Genomic DNA, 12470 nt, shown 5'->3' with positions numbered 1-12470 from the left:
ATTAGGCCCATTCCAAACTCTGTCAAGTGCTGACAATGCCGACTGGTACAAGTTTGTGGCATCTCTGTAACCTTCACAGTAATCATGTAACTTCTGACATTGTTCCTGCTCTTACTCACCCTATCAGGCCCGGTGACAACTCTAAATGATCCTTTACATACCTACCAATGGTATGAACACACTAAAATAGATGCACCATGAAGCAATTATCAGAATGGGATGGAAGTTGGTAAATGTGATGTACATGTACAGACAAAAATGATTATACTTTCAGAAAAATTTGATGATTTATTCGAGACAAAGAGCTTCACAAATTGAGTGAGCCAACAACACATCAGTCCACCTCTGACCATTATGGAAGCAGTTATTCGGCTTGGCATTGATTGACAGAGTTGTTGGATGTCTTTCTGAAGGATATTGTACCAAATTCTGTCCAACTGGTGCATTAAATCATCAAAATTCTGAGTCGGTTAGGGACCTTACACATAATGCTCCAAATGTTCTCAATTTGGGAGAGATTCAGTTACTTTACTGGCGAAGGTAGAGTTTAGCAAGCACAAAGACGAGCAGCACAAATTCTCGCCGTTTGCAAATGGGCATTATCTTGCTGAAATGTAAGCTCAGGATGGTTTGCCATGAAGGGCAACAAAATGAAGTGAAGATTATCACCAGTCTACCAAAGAGCTGTAAGGGTATTGCAGGTGACAACCACAGCAGTCCTGTTATGAAAAGAAACAGCACCCCAGGCCGTTGCTCCTGGTTGCTGAGCTGTATGGCAGGCAACAGTCAGGTTGGTATCCCACCATTTTCCAGAGCATCTCCAGACACGTTTTCACAAGCCAATGGTGTTCAGTTTGAAGTGGGACTCATTGCTGAATATATTTCTACTCTCGTCAATGAGATTCCAAGAAGAATGTGGTCAACACCACCACAAATGAGCTTGTCGGTGAATATAGGTCAATGGTAGTTGGCGCAAGCTGAGTTGTGAGCACAGACCCCTTTCTGTGAGCCATCTATTAATGGTTACTGTGGTCACTGAAGCCCCAGTTGCACATCATATTGATGATAACGATGAATCTGGGGCTCTAAGTGCTTCTCCGACAGTTATTTGGTCCTCTCTTTCTGTCATCTCTCTAGGTCGATTGCTTTCTTCTCGACACTGTGTTCGGACACGGATCACCTATTCCTGCCAAAATTGTCAGACAGTGACATTGCTCCCATTCAAATGTCGAGTGATTGCCCTAATATTCCAACTGGCTTCTTTCAGCCCAACTACACACGCTCTGTCAAACGCTGAAATCTGCGTATGTTGTTCGTGCACCTGTCTGCGAGGCACAGTTACTGTCCAGTTGAGTACACAGAATGAAATTCACAAAGACTTTATGCCCTGGTATCTACATGTCACCTGTTTAATATCCTTGCCAACTGCATCACACATTCATCCATCGGTTGTCCCAAAGTTTACAATTTTGCATTTTTCCGTCGACGCTTGTACAAATGTCAATTTGTGACCAATTTACATAATTCCTTCACGGTGTCCTTTTTCTTTTGTCTCGGAGTGTAAATGAACTAAGTTACCCAACATGTCCTCTGGGTGATTTGGTTTTATTGACAGGCAGTGTATTTTGGGTAAAGTTAATTGAAGTTGACTATTGTCTTCATTATCTTCTTGCACAGTGGTCGTGACAATGAAGTTAGAGCAGTTTTAGTAAGAATGGAACAAATGCAGATAGTACCTTTCCCATTGCTTCATATATAAACAGAATACAAAAACGAGTAGCTAGTATTGGTATGAAGTACCATCCATTGACCATACCTATCACAGTTTATGCAGAACAACAATACGAAGAGGATAGAGAGTTGTTCACCACATAGAGGTGACACTGAGCAGCAGACAGGTACCTGTAAAACTAGATTTAAACTTTTGGATAGTCCTTCCGATTTAGAAAAACACATACACATTCATATACACTCATACACGGCCACTCTCATCTCCAGCCAGTGAAGCCCTACCGGAATTAAAAGTGATTTCGGCTGGGGAAAATAGTGGGGGTAAGTATGGTGGAGGTGGGGGTGACAGGATGGTGGGCTGCTAGGTGCAGCATGGAGAGGCTGCACTGGGAGGGGGGAAAGGATCAGGAGAGGAGAAAAGACTTTGGAGGCACACTGGGTTAACAGCAGATGTGTATCAAGCTGGAGTGGTTGGAGCAGGAGAGGGGGAGGTCAGGGACTAGCAAAGGCTGGGCTGGCAGGGGGAAGGGGGGGGGGGAGAGATTATGGGAAACAAGGCATATGTTGCAAAGAGAGTTTCCAACTGCATAACTCACAAAAGCTGGTGCAGTTAGGAAGAATCCAAGCCACACACACTCTGAAGCAATCAAAATCAAGAACTGTATTGGATGGTTTGCTTGGGAACTGGGTAATCTAGCTGACTCTCAGCCACAATTTGGCAGTGGCAATTTGGCAGACAGATAGCTTGTTGTGTATATGTAGCAGTCTTCACTCCCGAGATATCCCACTTTAAAAGGCTTTTGTAATTAGTTATTTTGTTTCAATATAATAGAGGGAAACATTCCACATGGGACAAATATATCTAAAAACAAAGATGATATGGTTATAATAGAGGGAAACATTCCACGTAGGAAAAATATATCTAAAAACAAAGATGATGTGACTTACCAAATGAAAGTGCTGGCAGGTCGACAGACACACAAACGAACACAAACATACACACAAAATTCAAGCTTTCGCAACAAACTGTTGCCTCATCAGGAAAGAGGGAAGGAGAGGGAAAGACGAAAGGATGTGGGTTTTAGGTTTTAGGGGAGTCATTCCAATCCTGGGAGCGGAAAGACTTACCTTAGGGGGAAAAAAGGACGGGTATACACTCGCACACACACACATATCCATCCACACATATACAGACACAAGCAGACATCTCACAAGCAGACATATTTAAAGACAAAGAGTTTGGGCAGAGATGTCAGTCGAGGCAGAAGTGCAGAGGCAAAGATGTTGTTGAATGACAGGTGAGGTATGAGTGGTGGCAACTTGAAATTAGCGGAGATTTCAAGTTGCCACCACTCATACCTCACCTGTCATTCAACAACATCTTTGCCTCTGCACTTCTGCCTCGACTGACATCTCTGCCCAAACTCTTTGTCTTTAAATATGTCTGCTTGTGAGATGTCTGCTTGTGTCTGTATATGTGTGGATGGATATGTGTGTGTGTGCGCGAGTGTATACCCGTCCTTTTTTCCCCCTAAGGTCTTTCCGCTCCTGGGATTGGAATGACTCCCCTAAAACCCACATCCTTTCGTATTTCCCTCTCCTTCCCTCTTTCCTGATGAGGCAACAGTTTGTTGCGAAAGCTTGAATTTTGTGTGTATGTTTGTATTCGTTTGTGTGTCTGTCGACCTGCCAGCACTTTCATTTGGTAAGTCACATCATCTTTGTATTTAGATATAAAAACAAAGATGATGTGACTTACCGAACGAAAGCGCTGGCAGGTCGATAGACACACAAACAAACACAAACACACACACAAAATTCAAGCTTTCGCAACAAACTGTTGCCTCATCAGGAAAGAGGGAAGGAGAGGGAAAGACGAAAGGATGTGGGTTTTAAGGGAGAGGGTAAGGAGTCATTCCAATCCCGGGAGCGGAAAGACTTACCTTAGGGGGAAAAAAGGACGGGTATACACTCGCACACACACACATATCCATCCACACATACAGACCCAAGCAGACATCTCACAAGCAGACATATTTAAATATGTCTGCTATCCTTAGGGCATTTCAAAAGAAGCCTGAGAGAAGTGCCTCAAATGTTGGAATAACACTGAACAACTGTTGGGAGTTTTTATCAGAACGTCTCAAAAGGTGCCACTGAACCTAATGATATACTGTCAAGGTTATTGTTACACATTCTTAGCACAGAGAGATTCTAGGTATAAGTGATAAACCAGCATCTGAGGTTTACAGTGAAGCAGATTCATCATCTAAATACATACATTAATAAGTGTAAACAGCTGCGTATACACGGTAAGTAGAAGCATTTAAGGATATTAAAGTAAGCCATTACACACAAAACAGAAGAATATTTACACACAGAATAAATAGTGATAATATCATTTATTTAACAATCACAGAAAAAACACAATGCTGTATTCTTCATTGGTCAAAACATGTAAACATATACTTACATAAAACACATCAACAAAAACTGTTATGTACATCAACGTTTAACCATTCACAGACCAACCAACCAAGTAAAAAAAATATTTATAGCCCAAAAAGTAAAAATGAATTTAAAAAACAATGAGGTAAAACTAAGAGATAGAGAGCAAAGCATAAAAATAAAAGAAATGCTACAGAAGGAATTTTAGGTAAAATCAGAAGTTCTGCATAACAAGTAACCTATATAATCCACGGATCGTATGCTCGTCGATGTTGCCTTTCTGGAAAATGGGAAATTTCCAGTACTAAATCCAGAGTCTTAGTTTTCCTGGCAGATTCTACGCGGTCATACATCTTATATAATGCACAAACTTTCAAAATGTGATCTGCTTCTTCTCCTAAGCTCTTGATGACAGATAAATGTGTGTTAAGGTTGAAGGAATTGATACAAGTGCAGTGAGACTTGCTGCCGAGAGCTGACAGACAGCATCAGTCAAATAGCATGTATTGCATGCAACTTTAACACACTTTTTCAGTAATAAACAACATGAACAACAACAAATTAACTAAATGGAAACTGTGTTAAACTGAGAAACAACCAACGGTAAGTATTCAAGCAAAAGAGAAAGGAAGATGAGAACTGAACAACTCGCCAGTTGTTAGGTCATTAGGGTTGGAGTACTTGCTCAGATGGAAAAGCCACTTATTAATCGTACTGGTTGAAGTAAAGCCATCTCTCCACAGGCAACAAAAATTTGCACACGCAATCCCCCCCCCCCACCATCACCCTCTGAGACGAGTAAGTGTTTCCACATGCAAATCTGAGTTCTTATTTGTACTATATTCAATATAGTGTCAATATAAATAAGACATGCAGGCATAAACATAAGTGTGCAGATTTTAGATAAGAAGCTCACAGAAATGTTAACCAGAAGAACACGGCCTCAAAAATACCAAGTACGAAAATGTATTCCTCGTTGAAATTGTTTGGGGGAGCATCAACACACTAGTAACATCATTGTTGACACAGGACAAAGCATTGTTCGAAAAGTAAATGAATAAGGAAAAACTATTTTCTAAATCCTTTTGAGCTACATTTCTTGTTCTATACAAAAGTTAGGTATACATGCGACATGACACGGCAGCTTGCCTTACGTTACACATAACGCTGGGACACCTGGCAACTGCAGAGTTCTTTATTATCGCTGTTGAATGCTCGCTTCTTTTCTAAAAACACAATTTCTATATTTTCACTTGAAATTGTGCCTGGTACTTACAATACCCTGAAGTTATATTGCAAAGTACTGCTTTTCTCTCAAAAGTTCTGGCTCATTTTTATTTTTAGAGTTAGTCAAGGCTCTGATAGGTCACAGATACTGTAAATATATTATATTCTTTACTTAATTTTATCACCAAATTTTCTATTACTGTGCGAAACATTCATCATTCAGTGATTGTGCCAATAAGAGCACTATTATATTTACATGCTATTTTAATTATGTCAAAGACAGCTTTAAATCTCTGAAGACATAAATAAAAAAAAATATAATTCCACTTCATCATAATACAATACATTCAAAATATTGATTGTTCTGCACTAATATGAACTTCGACAAGCCCGTAGTCTGTCACAAAACTTGTGGAAAATGTTATGTCATTTACAATAGTCTGCAGCTCATGGTCTAGTGGATAGCGTTGCTGCCTCTGGATCACAGGGTCCCGGATTCGATTCCGGGCTGGGTTGGGGATTCTCTGTCCAGGGACTGGGTGTTTGTGTTGTCTTCATTATCATCATCATCATTTGTGACAGTGGCTAGATTGGACAGTGTAAAAACAATGGACTGCATGAAAAATGGGACTTTCTACGGGCACTGATAACTGCGCAGTTGAGTGCCCCACAAACCAATCATCATCATCATCATCATCAAAATCATCATCATCATCAAAATCATCATCATCATCATTTACAATGTTGTGTTTCTTTATTACAACCAATTACAAGGAAATGCTGAAGGCTGTTATTAGAACCCTATCACAATGTTTAGAACAGTTTGCCACTTTACGAAGTATTTATTCACTTAGCTGAAGACAAAGCTCATTCTTTCAACATGACACTAACTATTCACGTACACAAATGAAAGGTGCTATCCAATAAAAAAAGCAGAATGAGAACAGCTCCACACAGTAGCATTTTCTGAAAGTCTTGAATGGTGGTGGGGGAAGGTGCATGTGGCCAGCAAGTTAAACGATCTTTAATTCTTCTGTCAGGTCAGCTAGCATCACTGAGACAGTACGGTGGTTCCAGAAGCCACCAGTCTGGCCAGTGTGGTAGTATCATTGTCTGTGGAAATGGGACTTAATGTACCAAAATTTGTCATTGTTGTTGTTGTTGTTGTTGTTTTGGTCTTCAGTTCAGAGACAGAACCATAACTAATCTAGAGAACATTATAAAACTATGAGACAGAATTGTTTGCTAGTAATTCAAGAGAAATGTCAGTACTACCGACAGACTCACATGAAAGCACATAAACCATCCTAGGTCAGGAAAGGGAGGGTGGGGAAGACAGGTCACTCAGACCCCAGGATGAGAGGAACCCACCAGCTGTGAAGATGAAAGGAAACAAAGTTGAAAAGGGGGTAGGGGTGGGGGGGGGGCGAAGAAGCATGGGTGGGCAGCAAAGAGAGTAGGAGCTCAAACAAAGATCACTGACCTCCTGAAGCTTCACGTGACACCACTGCACTTCATTAGGCCTCACCCTATCCTTGCTCCAGCTTTTGAACTGGCTTCCTCACTCAGTTTTAGGTGGACATATAGTTTAATGTGCACCCCACACTGTTGTGAAAGTGCCACGACATTTAACAGCGCCGCCACGACAGTACGCGCAAACGGCGATAGAGGCGCTCCGCAACTCGGCTGAGCGCGGAAGCGCCACCTAGCTACGAACGGCGCCGGCCGCATGTCACGGCACGGCAGTCGAATGAGAGATACTGAGTTGTTATCATGTAACCAGCTATTGTTTCTAAGTGAGTGTGTTTGAATATCCACGCAATTATTGGTGATTAAAGGTTATAACACTTATTGGCGACGAGGTTGGATATTTTCACTGCGTTGTGGATTTGTGTGTTCGTGACGGGGCAGACATGGAACAGCTCATGCAAGCGCTCATCGAACAACAAACACAGCTGACGGCTGCTATTCAGGCGTTGTCGACGTCGCTTACTCATCGTCTGTCTTCCTCTTCTCCGCCTCCATTCCCTCCTTACGACGAGGCCACTGAAGACTGGGAGGATTATGAGAAGCGTTTGCGGCAACACTTCTTGGCTTTTGGTGTTTTTGACGCTCCTATGTGTAAGTCGTTATTTCTATCTTGGATTTCCCCACGGATCTATCAGCTGCTATCTCAGTTAGCCCCTCTGCAGGAACCTGCCTCCCTGTCCTTCCAAGAAATGTGTGACTTATTGTCTAACTATTACCACAAAAACACCCACGGCGTTGCCGCCCGCGTGGCGTTCTACCGGTGTCGTAAACAGCCCCATCAATCTTACCGGGCTTGGGCAGCGGAACTACACGGTCTGAGTAGGAAATGTCAGTTTGTCACGGACACTCATCATGAGTCTTATGCTGATTCAATGGTTAGGGATGCTATTCTATGGCTTGCTCCTGATAAAGAAGTTCGGCAACGTGCCCTACATCTGCCAAACCCGTCGTTGTCTGAAGTTCTAAGCATCGCTCAATCCTTTGAAGTGTCTCACACTGCTGACGTGCAAATAGATGCGTGGTGTGATGTAGGCGCTGTACAGTCAACTTTCGACACGGACAATTTGCCTGTTTCACAGGAGAACGAAGATGCGGCGGCGGTTCACTCGCGTAAACAACGTCGCGTTGGGCCGCAACACTCGCAGCGAAAACAGCAACCTCAGAAGCAGGTTCGTTCCGCACTTCCTTCTTGTCCACGTTGTTTCGTACAGCATGACAGGGCCGCATGTCCAAAACGTTGGGCCACGTGTAATTCATGTAGGAAAAAAGGCCACCTTGCTTCTGTGCGTCAGTCCCCTATAGTTCCTGTCGACGGGGACGAGGCATCGGACATGGATGTTAACTGTGTGCTTTCTCAAACAAGTAAGTTGTTTGTTACTGTTCGTGTTCTGGATAAAGACATTCGCATGCAAGTGGACACTGGCTCTGCAGTAACTCTCATTAATTCTCACACGTATTTGGAGTTGGGCTTCCCTCCCTTGTCTCCAGTTACGCGAAATCTGAGAACTTATAATAAACAGAAAATTCCTATCATTGGCCAGTTTGATGCTTCCACTGCCTACAAGTCTGTTGTTAGGCCCCTCACGTTTTATGTGGTGGATCATGCGGGCACTGAAAACCTGTTCGGTTATGATGCTTTCCAGTTGTTAGGGTTCTCCATTGATGATGATGTGCACCTCATATCTGAGGATATTCCGTATCAACAGCTGGATGGATTGTGTTCTGAATTTTCGTCCGTGTTCTCTGCTGGTCTGGGTCGTGCCAAGGATTTTGAAGCCCACATGACTCTTAAACCTACAGCTCGCCCTAAGTTTTTCCGGGCACGCCCTATTCCGGTGGCGTTGCATGCACTTGTCAAGGCTGAGATAGACAGGTTAACAGCTTCAGGGATTCTCCTTCCTGTTACCTCCAGCGAATGGGCATCGCCAATCGTGGTGGTTTCTAAACCAAACGGGAGTCTGCGATTGGGTGGTGATTTTAAGGCCACCACCAACGCTCAGAGCCTCATTGACACTTATCCTCTTCCCCGTCCTGAGGAGTTATTTACCAAGCTCGCTGGAGGCCAGTTCTTTTCCAAACTTGACTTATTGGAGGCGTACCATCAGTTGCCGTTGGATGCTTCTTCCAAGGAATTTCTCTTCATCAACACTCCTTGTGGGTTGTATCAGTACCAGCGGTTATCATTTGGCGTCGCTAGCGCGCCGGCCATTTTTCAGCGGTTTTTGGAACAGCTCACGGCTTCCGTTCGCAGCCGAATCAACTATCTGGATGACATTGTTGTCACGGCGGCCTCCACTGAGGAGCACCTTAGCAATTTGCGTTCACTGTTTCGGGTTTTGCATTCGGCTGGGTTGAAGTGCAATCTGGACAAGTCACAGTTCTTCCAACCCTCCATTGTGTATCTTGGTTTCCACTTGTCCCGTGAGGGTATACGTCCTCTACGTCAGCACGTCGCGGCCATTAACGCTCTACCCCGGCCGTCTACGGTCAAAGAACTTCAGGCGTTTCTAGGCAAGATTGCTTATTATCACAAATTCATTCCATCCGCGGTGGCGGTAGCTCATCCTCTGCATCAGCTGCTACGCAAAAACGTCCCTTTCTGTTGGTCCGACGAGTGTGAGCAGGCTTTTGTCCGCCTGAAGGCTCATTTGCAGTCGGCGCCTTGTCTTGCCACATTCCGTGCGGGTCAGCACTTGGTTCTGGCGACTGACGCGTCACAGTATGGCCTCGGGGCTGTTCTCGCCCATCAGTATGAGGATGGGTCGGAACGACCCATCACCTATGCTTCCAAGACCCTCAACAATGTGCAACGGTGTTACTCTCAAATCAAAAAGGAGGCGCTCGCTATCATTTATGCTCTAAAAAGTTCAGCGTTTTTTTGTATGGTTCTAAGTTTCACCTCATCACCGACCACAAGCCGCTGGTCTCTCTGTTCAGCCCATCGGCGTCGCTTCCGGATAAGGCGGCTCACCACCTGCAACGTTGGGCCTTATACTTGTCTCGTTTTCAATATGAGATTCACTATCGCCCCACGGCCCAGCACGCCAATGCTGACGCATTGTCGCGATTGCCGATGGGCCCCAATCCGGTTTTCGATCGTGATGAACTACTCTGTTTCCACATTGATGAGGAAGAACGTCGTGCGGTCGAGGGTTTTCCACTTACAGGTTCGCAGGTCGCGTCGGCTACTGCGCGGGACCCGGTCCTGCATCAGGTGATCGGTTTTGTTCAACGGGGTTGGCCGGACAGGACCAAGGGCCGGGCATCGGATCCCCTTCGCAACTACCATGCCTTGCGCTTTTGTCTGTCTGTTCGTAATGGTGTTGTTCTTCTGGCCACGGATGGCGCATCTCCACGGGTCATGGTGCCAGCCTCTCTTCGCAAAGATGTTCTCAAACTGTTGCATGAAGGCCATTGGGGGATTTCTCGGACTAAGTCCCTGGCCCGCAGGCACGTTTATTGGCCCGGTATTGATTCGGACATCGCCCACATGATTGCTGCGTGTGGTCAGTGTGCTCAACAACTGGCTGCACCTCGTACAATGCCCTCTCCACGGCCTGATCCGGCGCAGCCATGGGAACGGGTGCACGCTGACTTTGCCGGCCCCTTCCTTGGTACTTATTGGCTACTGTTGATTGACGCCTTCTCCAAGTTTCCGTTTGTTGTTCGATGTCCGTCGCCCACCACTGCAGCGACGACACTGCCTTTGTCCAAAATCTTTGCGCTAGGTCTTCCATCCACGATCGTCACGGACAATGGCCCTCGGTTCTCTTCGCAAGCCTTCCGTGATTTTTGTACTGGACAAGGGATTCATCATGTTACAGCATCTCCTTTTCACCCGCAATCGAATGGGGAGGTCGAGCGCCTTGTCCGCACTTTCAAAAGCCAGATCAAAAAATTCCTTAGTGATTTTTCCACAGATGACACTCTGCTGCAATTTCTGAGTTCTTATCGCTTCACGCCTCTGGGTGATCGCAGCCCTGCTGAACTCTTGCATGGCCGCCAACCGCGCACTCTACTGCACCTGCTTCACCCTGTCAGGCCTTGTACTGCGTCCCCTAGTGCGGGAAAATACTCGGTGGGCGCCGACGTGTGGGCACGAGAGTATGGATCTCGCCCTAAATGGATTCCAGGGGTGGTCAAGGCTCTTCGCGGCCGCCGGCTTTGTAAATACGTACGGACGACGGCACGGTTGTTCGCCATTACGACCAGATGCGCCCACGAGTGGTGGCCACGCCGGTGCCACCGCCCCTTCCATCGCCTCCACCAGCCCGAGAAGCCAGTCCTGTCGCTGCTGCCGATCTACCGTGCATGTTGCTGCAGCCGACTTCGCTACCACTTCCGAGTACGCCGGAACCGGCCCCAGTCGCGACGCCGCCTTCTCCGGGACCCATCTCGCTGGAGCACACCCCCAGGTCCACAACACATATGGATGCTGCTCCGGAGTTTTCACCCATCATCTCGTCCAGGAGGCACGTTCCACGCACGAGCTTCCATCCTGGACATTTTCGACCATACTCTCGTGTCTCTCCGCGGGATCTTCTCGGGGCCTCACAAGAGGCCATGGATGTCTCCACACTGTCCATGTCTCCAAGGAAGTGAGTGTTTTTTTTTTTTTTTTTTCAAGGGGGGAAAAGTGTTGTGACAGTGCCACGACATTTAACAGTGCCGCCACGACAGTACGCGCAAACGGCGATAGAGGCGCTCCGCAACTCGGCTGAGCGCGGGAGCGCCACCTAGCTACGAACAGCGCCGGCCGCATGTCACGGCACGGCAGTCGAATGAGAGATACTGAGTTGTTATCATGTAACCAGCTATTGTTTCTAAGTGAGTGTGTTTGAATATCCACGCAATTATTGGTGATTAAAGGTTATAACACACACCACCACGCCTCTTGCCATTTTTCATATACACTGATGAGACAACCCATTAGTTTAATAGTGTAGTGGTACACTTTCAGAATACTGTGCAGGGCACAGATTCAATTAGTCCTCAGGCAGTTTCCAGAAGTGTGTGGCACCCGGTATCTACACACAGACTACACAATTCCCATAAATCACAGACTGATGGTTTGTGGGTACGGAACTGGCCCCTGACAGCAACCCCCACGCATTCCATTGGGTTTAGATCAACCAAATTCCATGGCTGAGACAGAAGCGTAAGTTCACTATCACACTTCGCAAACAGCTGTAAGACAATTATGACCTTGTGAGATCGACAATTATTCTACTGGAAAATGTAGGGATGTTGGTGGTCTGTAATAATGTTCACTTAGCCACAGCTACGGACCACAGTGGCCCACGGAAGTGCAGGTGAATGCCCCCCATACCATAACACTGCAAACAAAGGCGCATGATAGCGGAGTGGTGCATATTTTGAGCACACAGACGGCGGTGTATCCAGACCTGAATGTTGATCTGCAGTAACAATTAATATGATTCATCCAGCTACAAGACACATTTCCACTGATCCACAGTCCAGTGCCGACAATCCCACGTCCACTGTAATCACAAATGACGATGTCATCGGGTCAA

General features: G+C 45.6%; 1 protein-coding gene across 4 annotated transcripts in view; it reads right to left on the bottom strand.

Annotated features, from left to right (window-relative positions):
- Positions 1–4170: 4170 nt before the first annotated feature.
- The window catches only part of LOC126210043 (CST complex subunit STN1-like), a 38442-nt gene continuing 30142 nt past the window's right edge, over positions 4171–12470 (bottom strand). The window contains exon 5 of one of the 4 annotated variants that reach the window (XM_049939151.1): positions 4171–4583. In XM_049939151.1, coding sequence (XP_049795108.1) covers positions 4582–4583 — 2 coding nt within the window. In that variant the 3' untranslated portion in view covers positions 4171–4581. Of the gene's footprint in view, positions 4596–12470 lie in introns of all 4 variants that reach the window. The other 3 variants (XM_049939148.1, XM_049939149.1, XM_049939150.1) reach the window with 3 other exon arrangements.

This window comes from Schistocerca nitens, chromosome 10, assembly GCF_023898315.1.
Source record: "Schistocerca nitens isolate TAMUIC-IGC-003100 chromosome 10, iqSchNite1.1, whole genome shotgun sequence".
In the NCBI taxonomy this organism is placed as follows: domain Eukaryota; kingdom Metazoa; phylum Arthropoda; class Insecta; order Orthoptera; family Acrididae; genus Schistocerca; species Schistocerca nitens.
The sequence above is the reverse complement of the archived record's forward strand: the minus strand, read 5'-3'. Positions and strand labels throughout refer to the sequence as shown.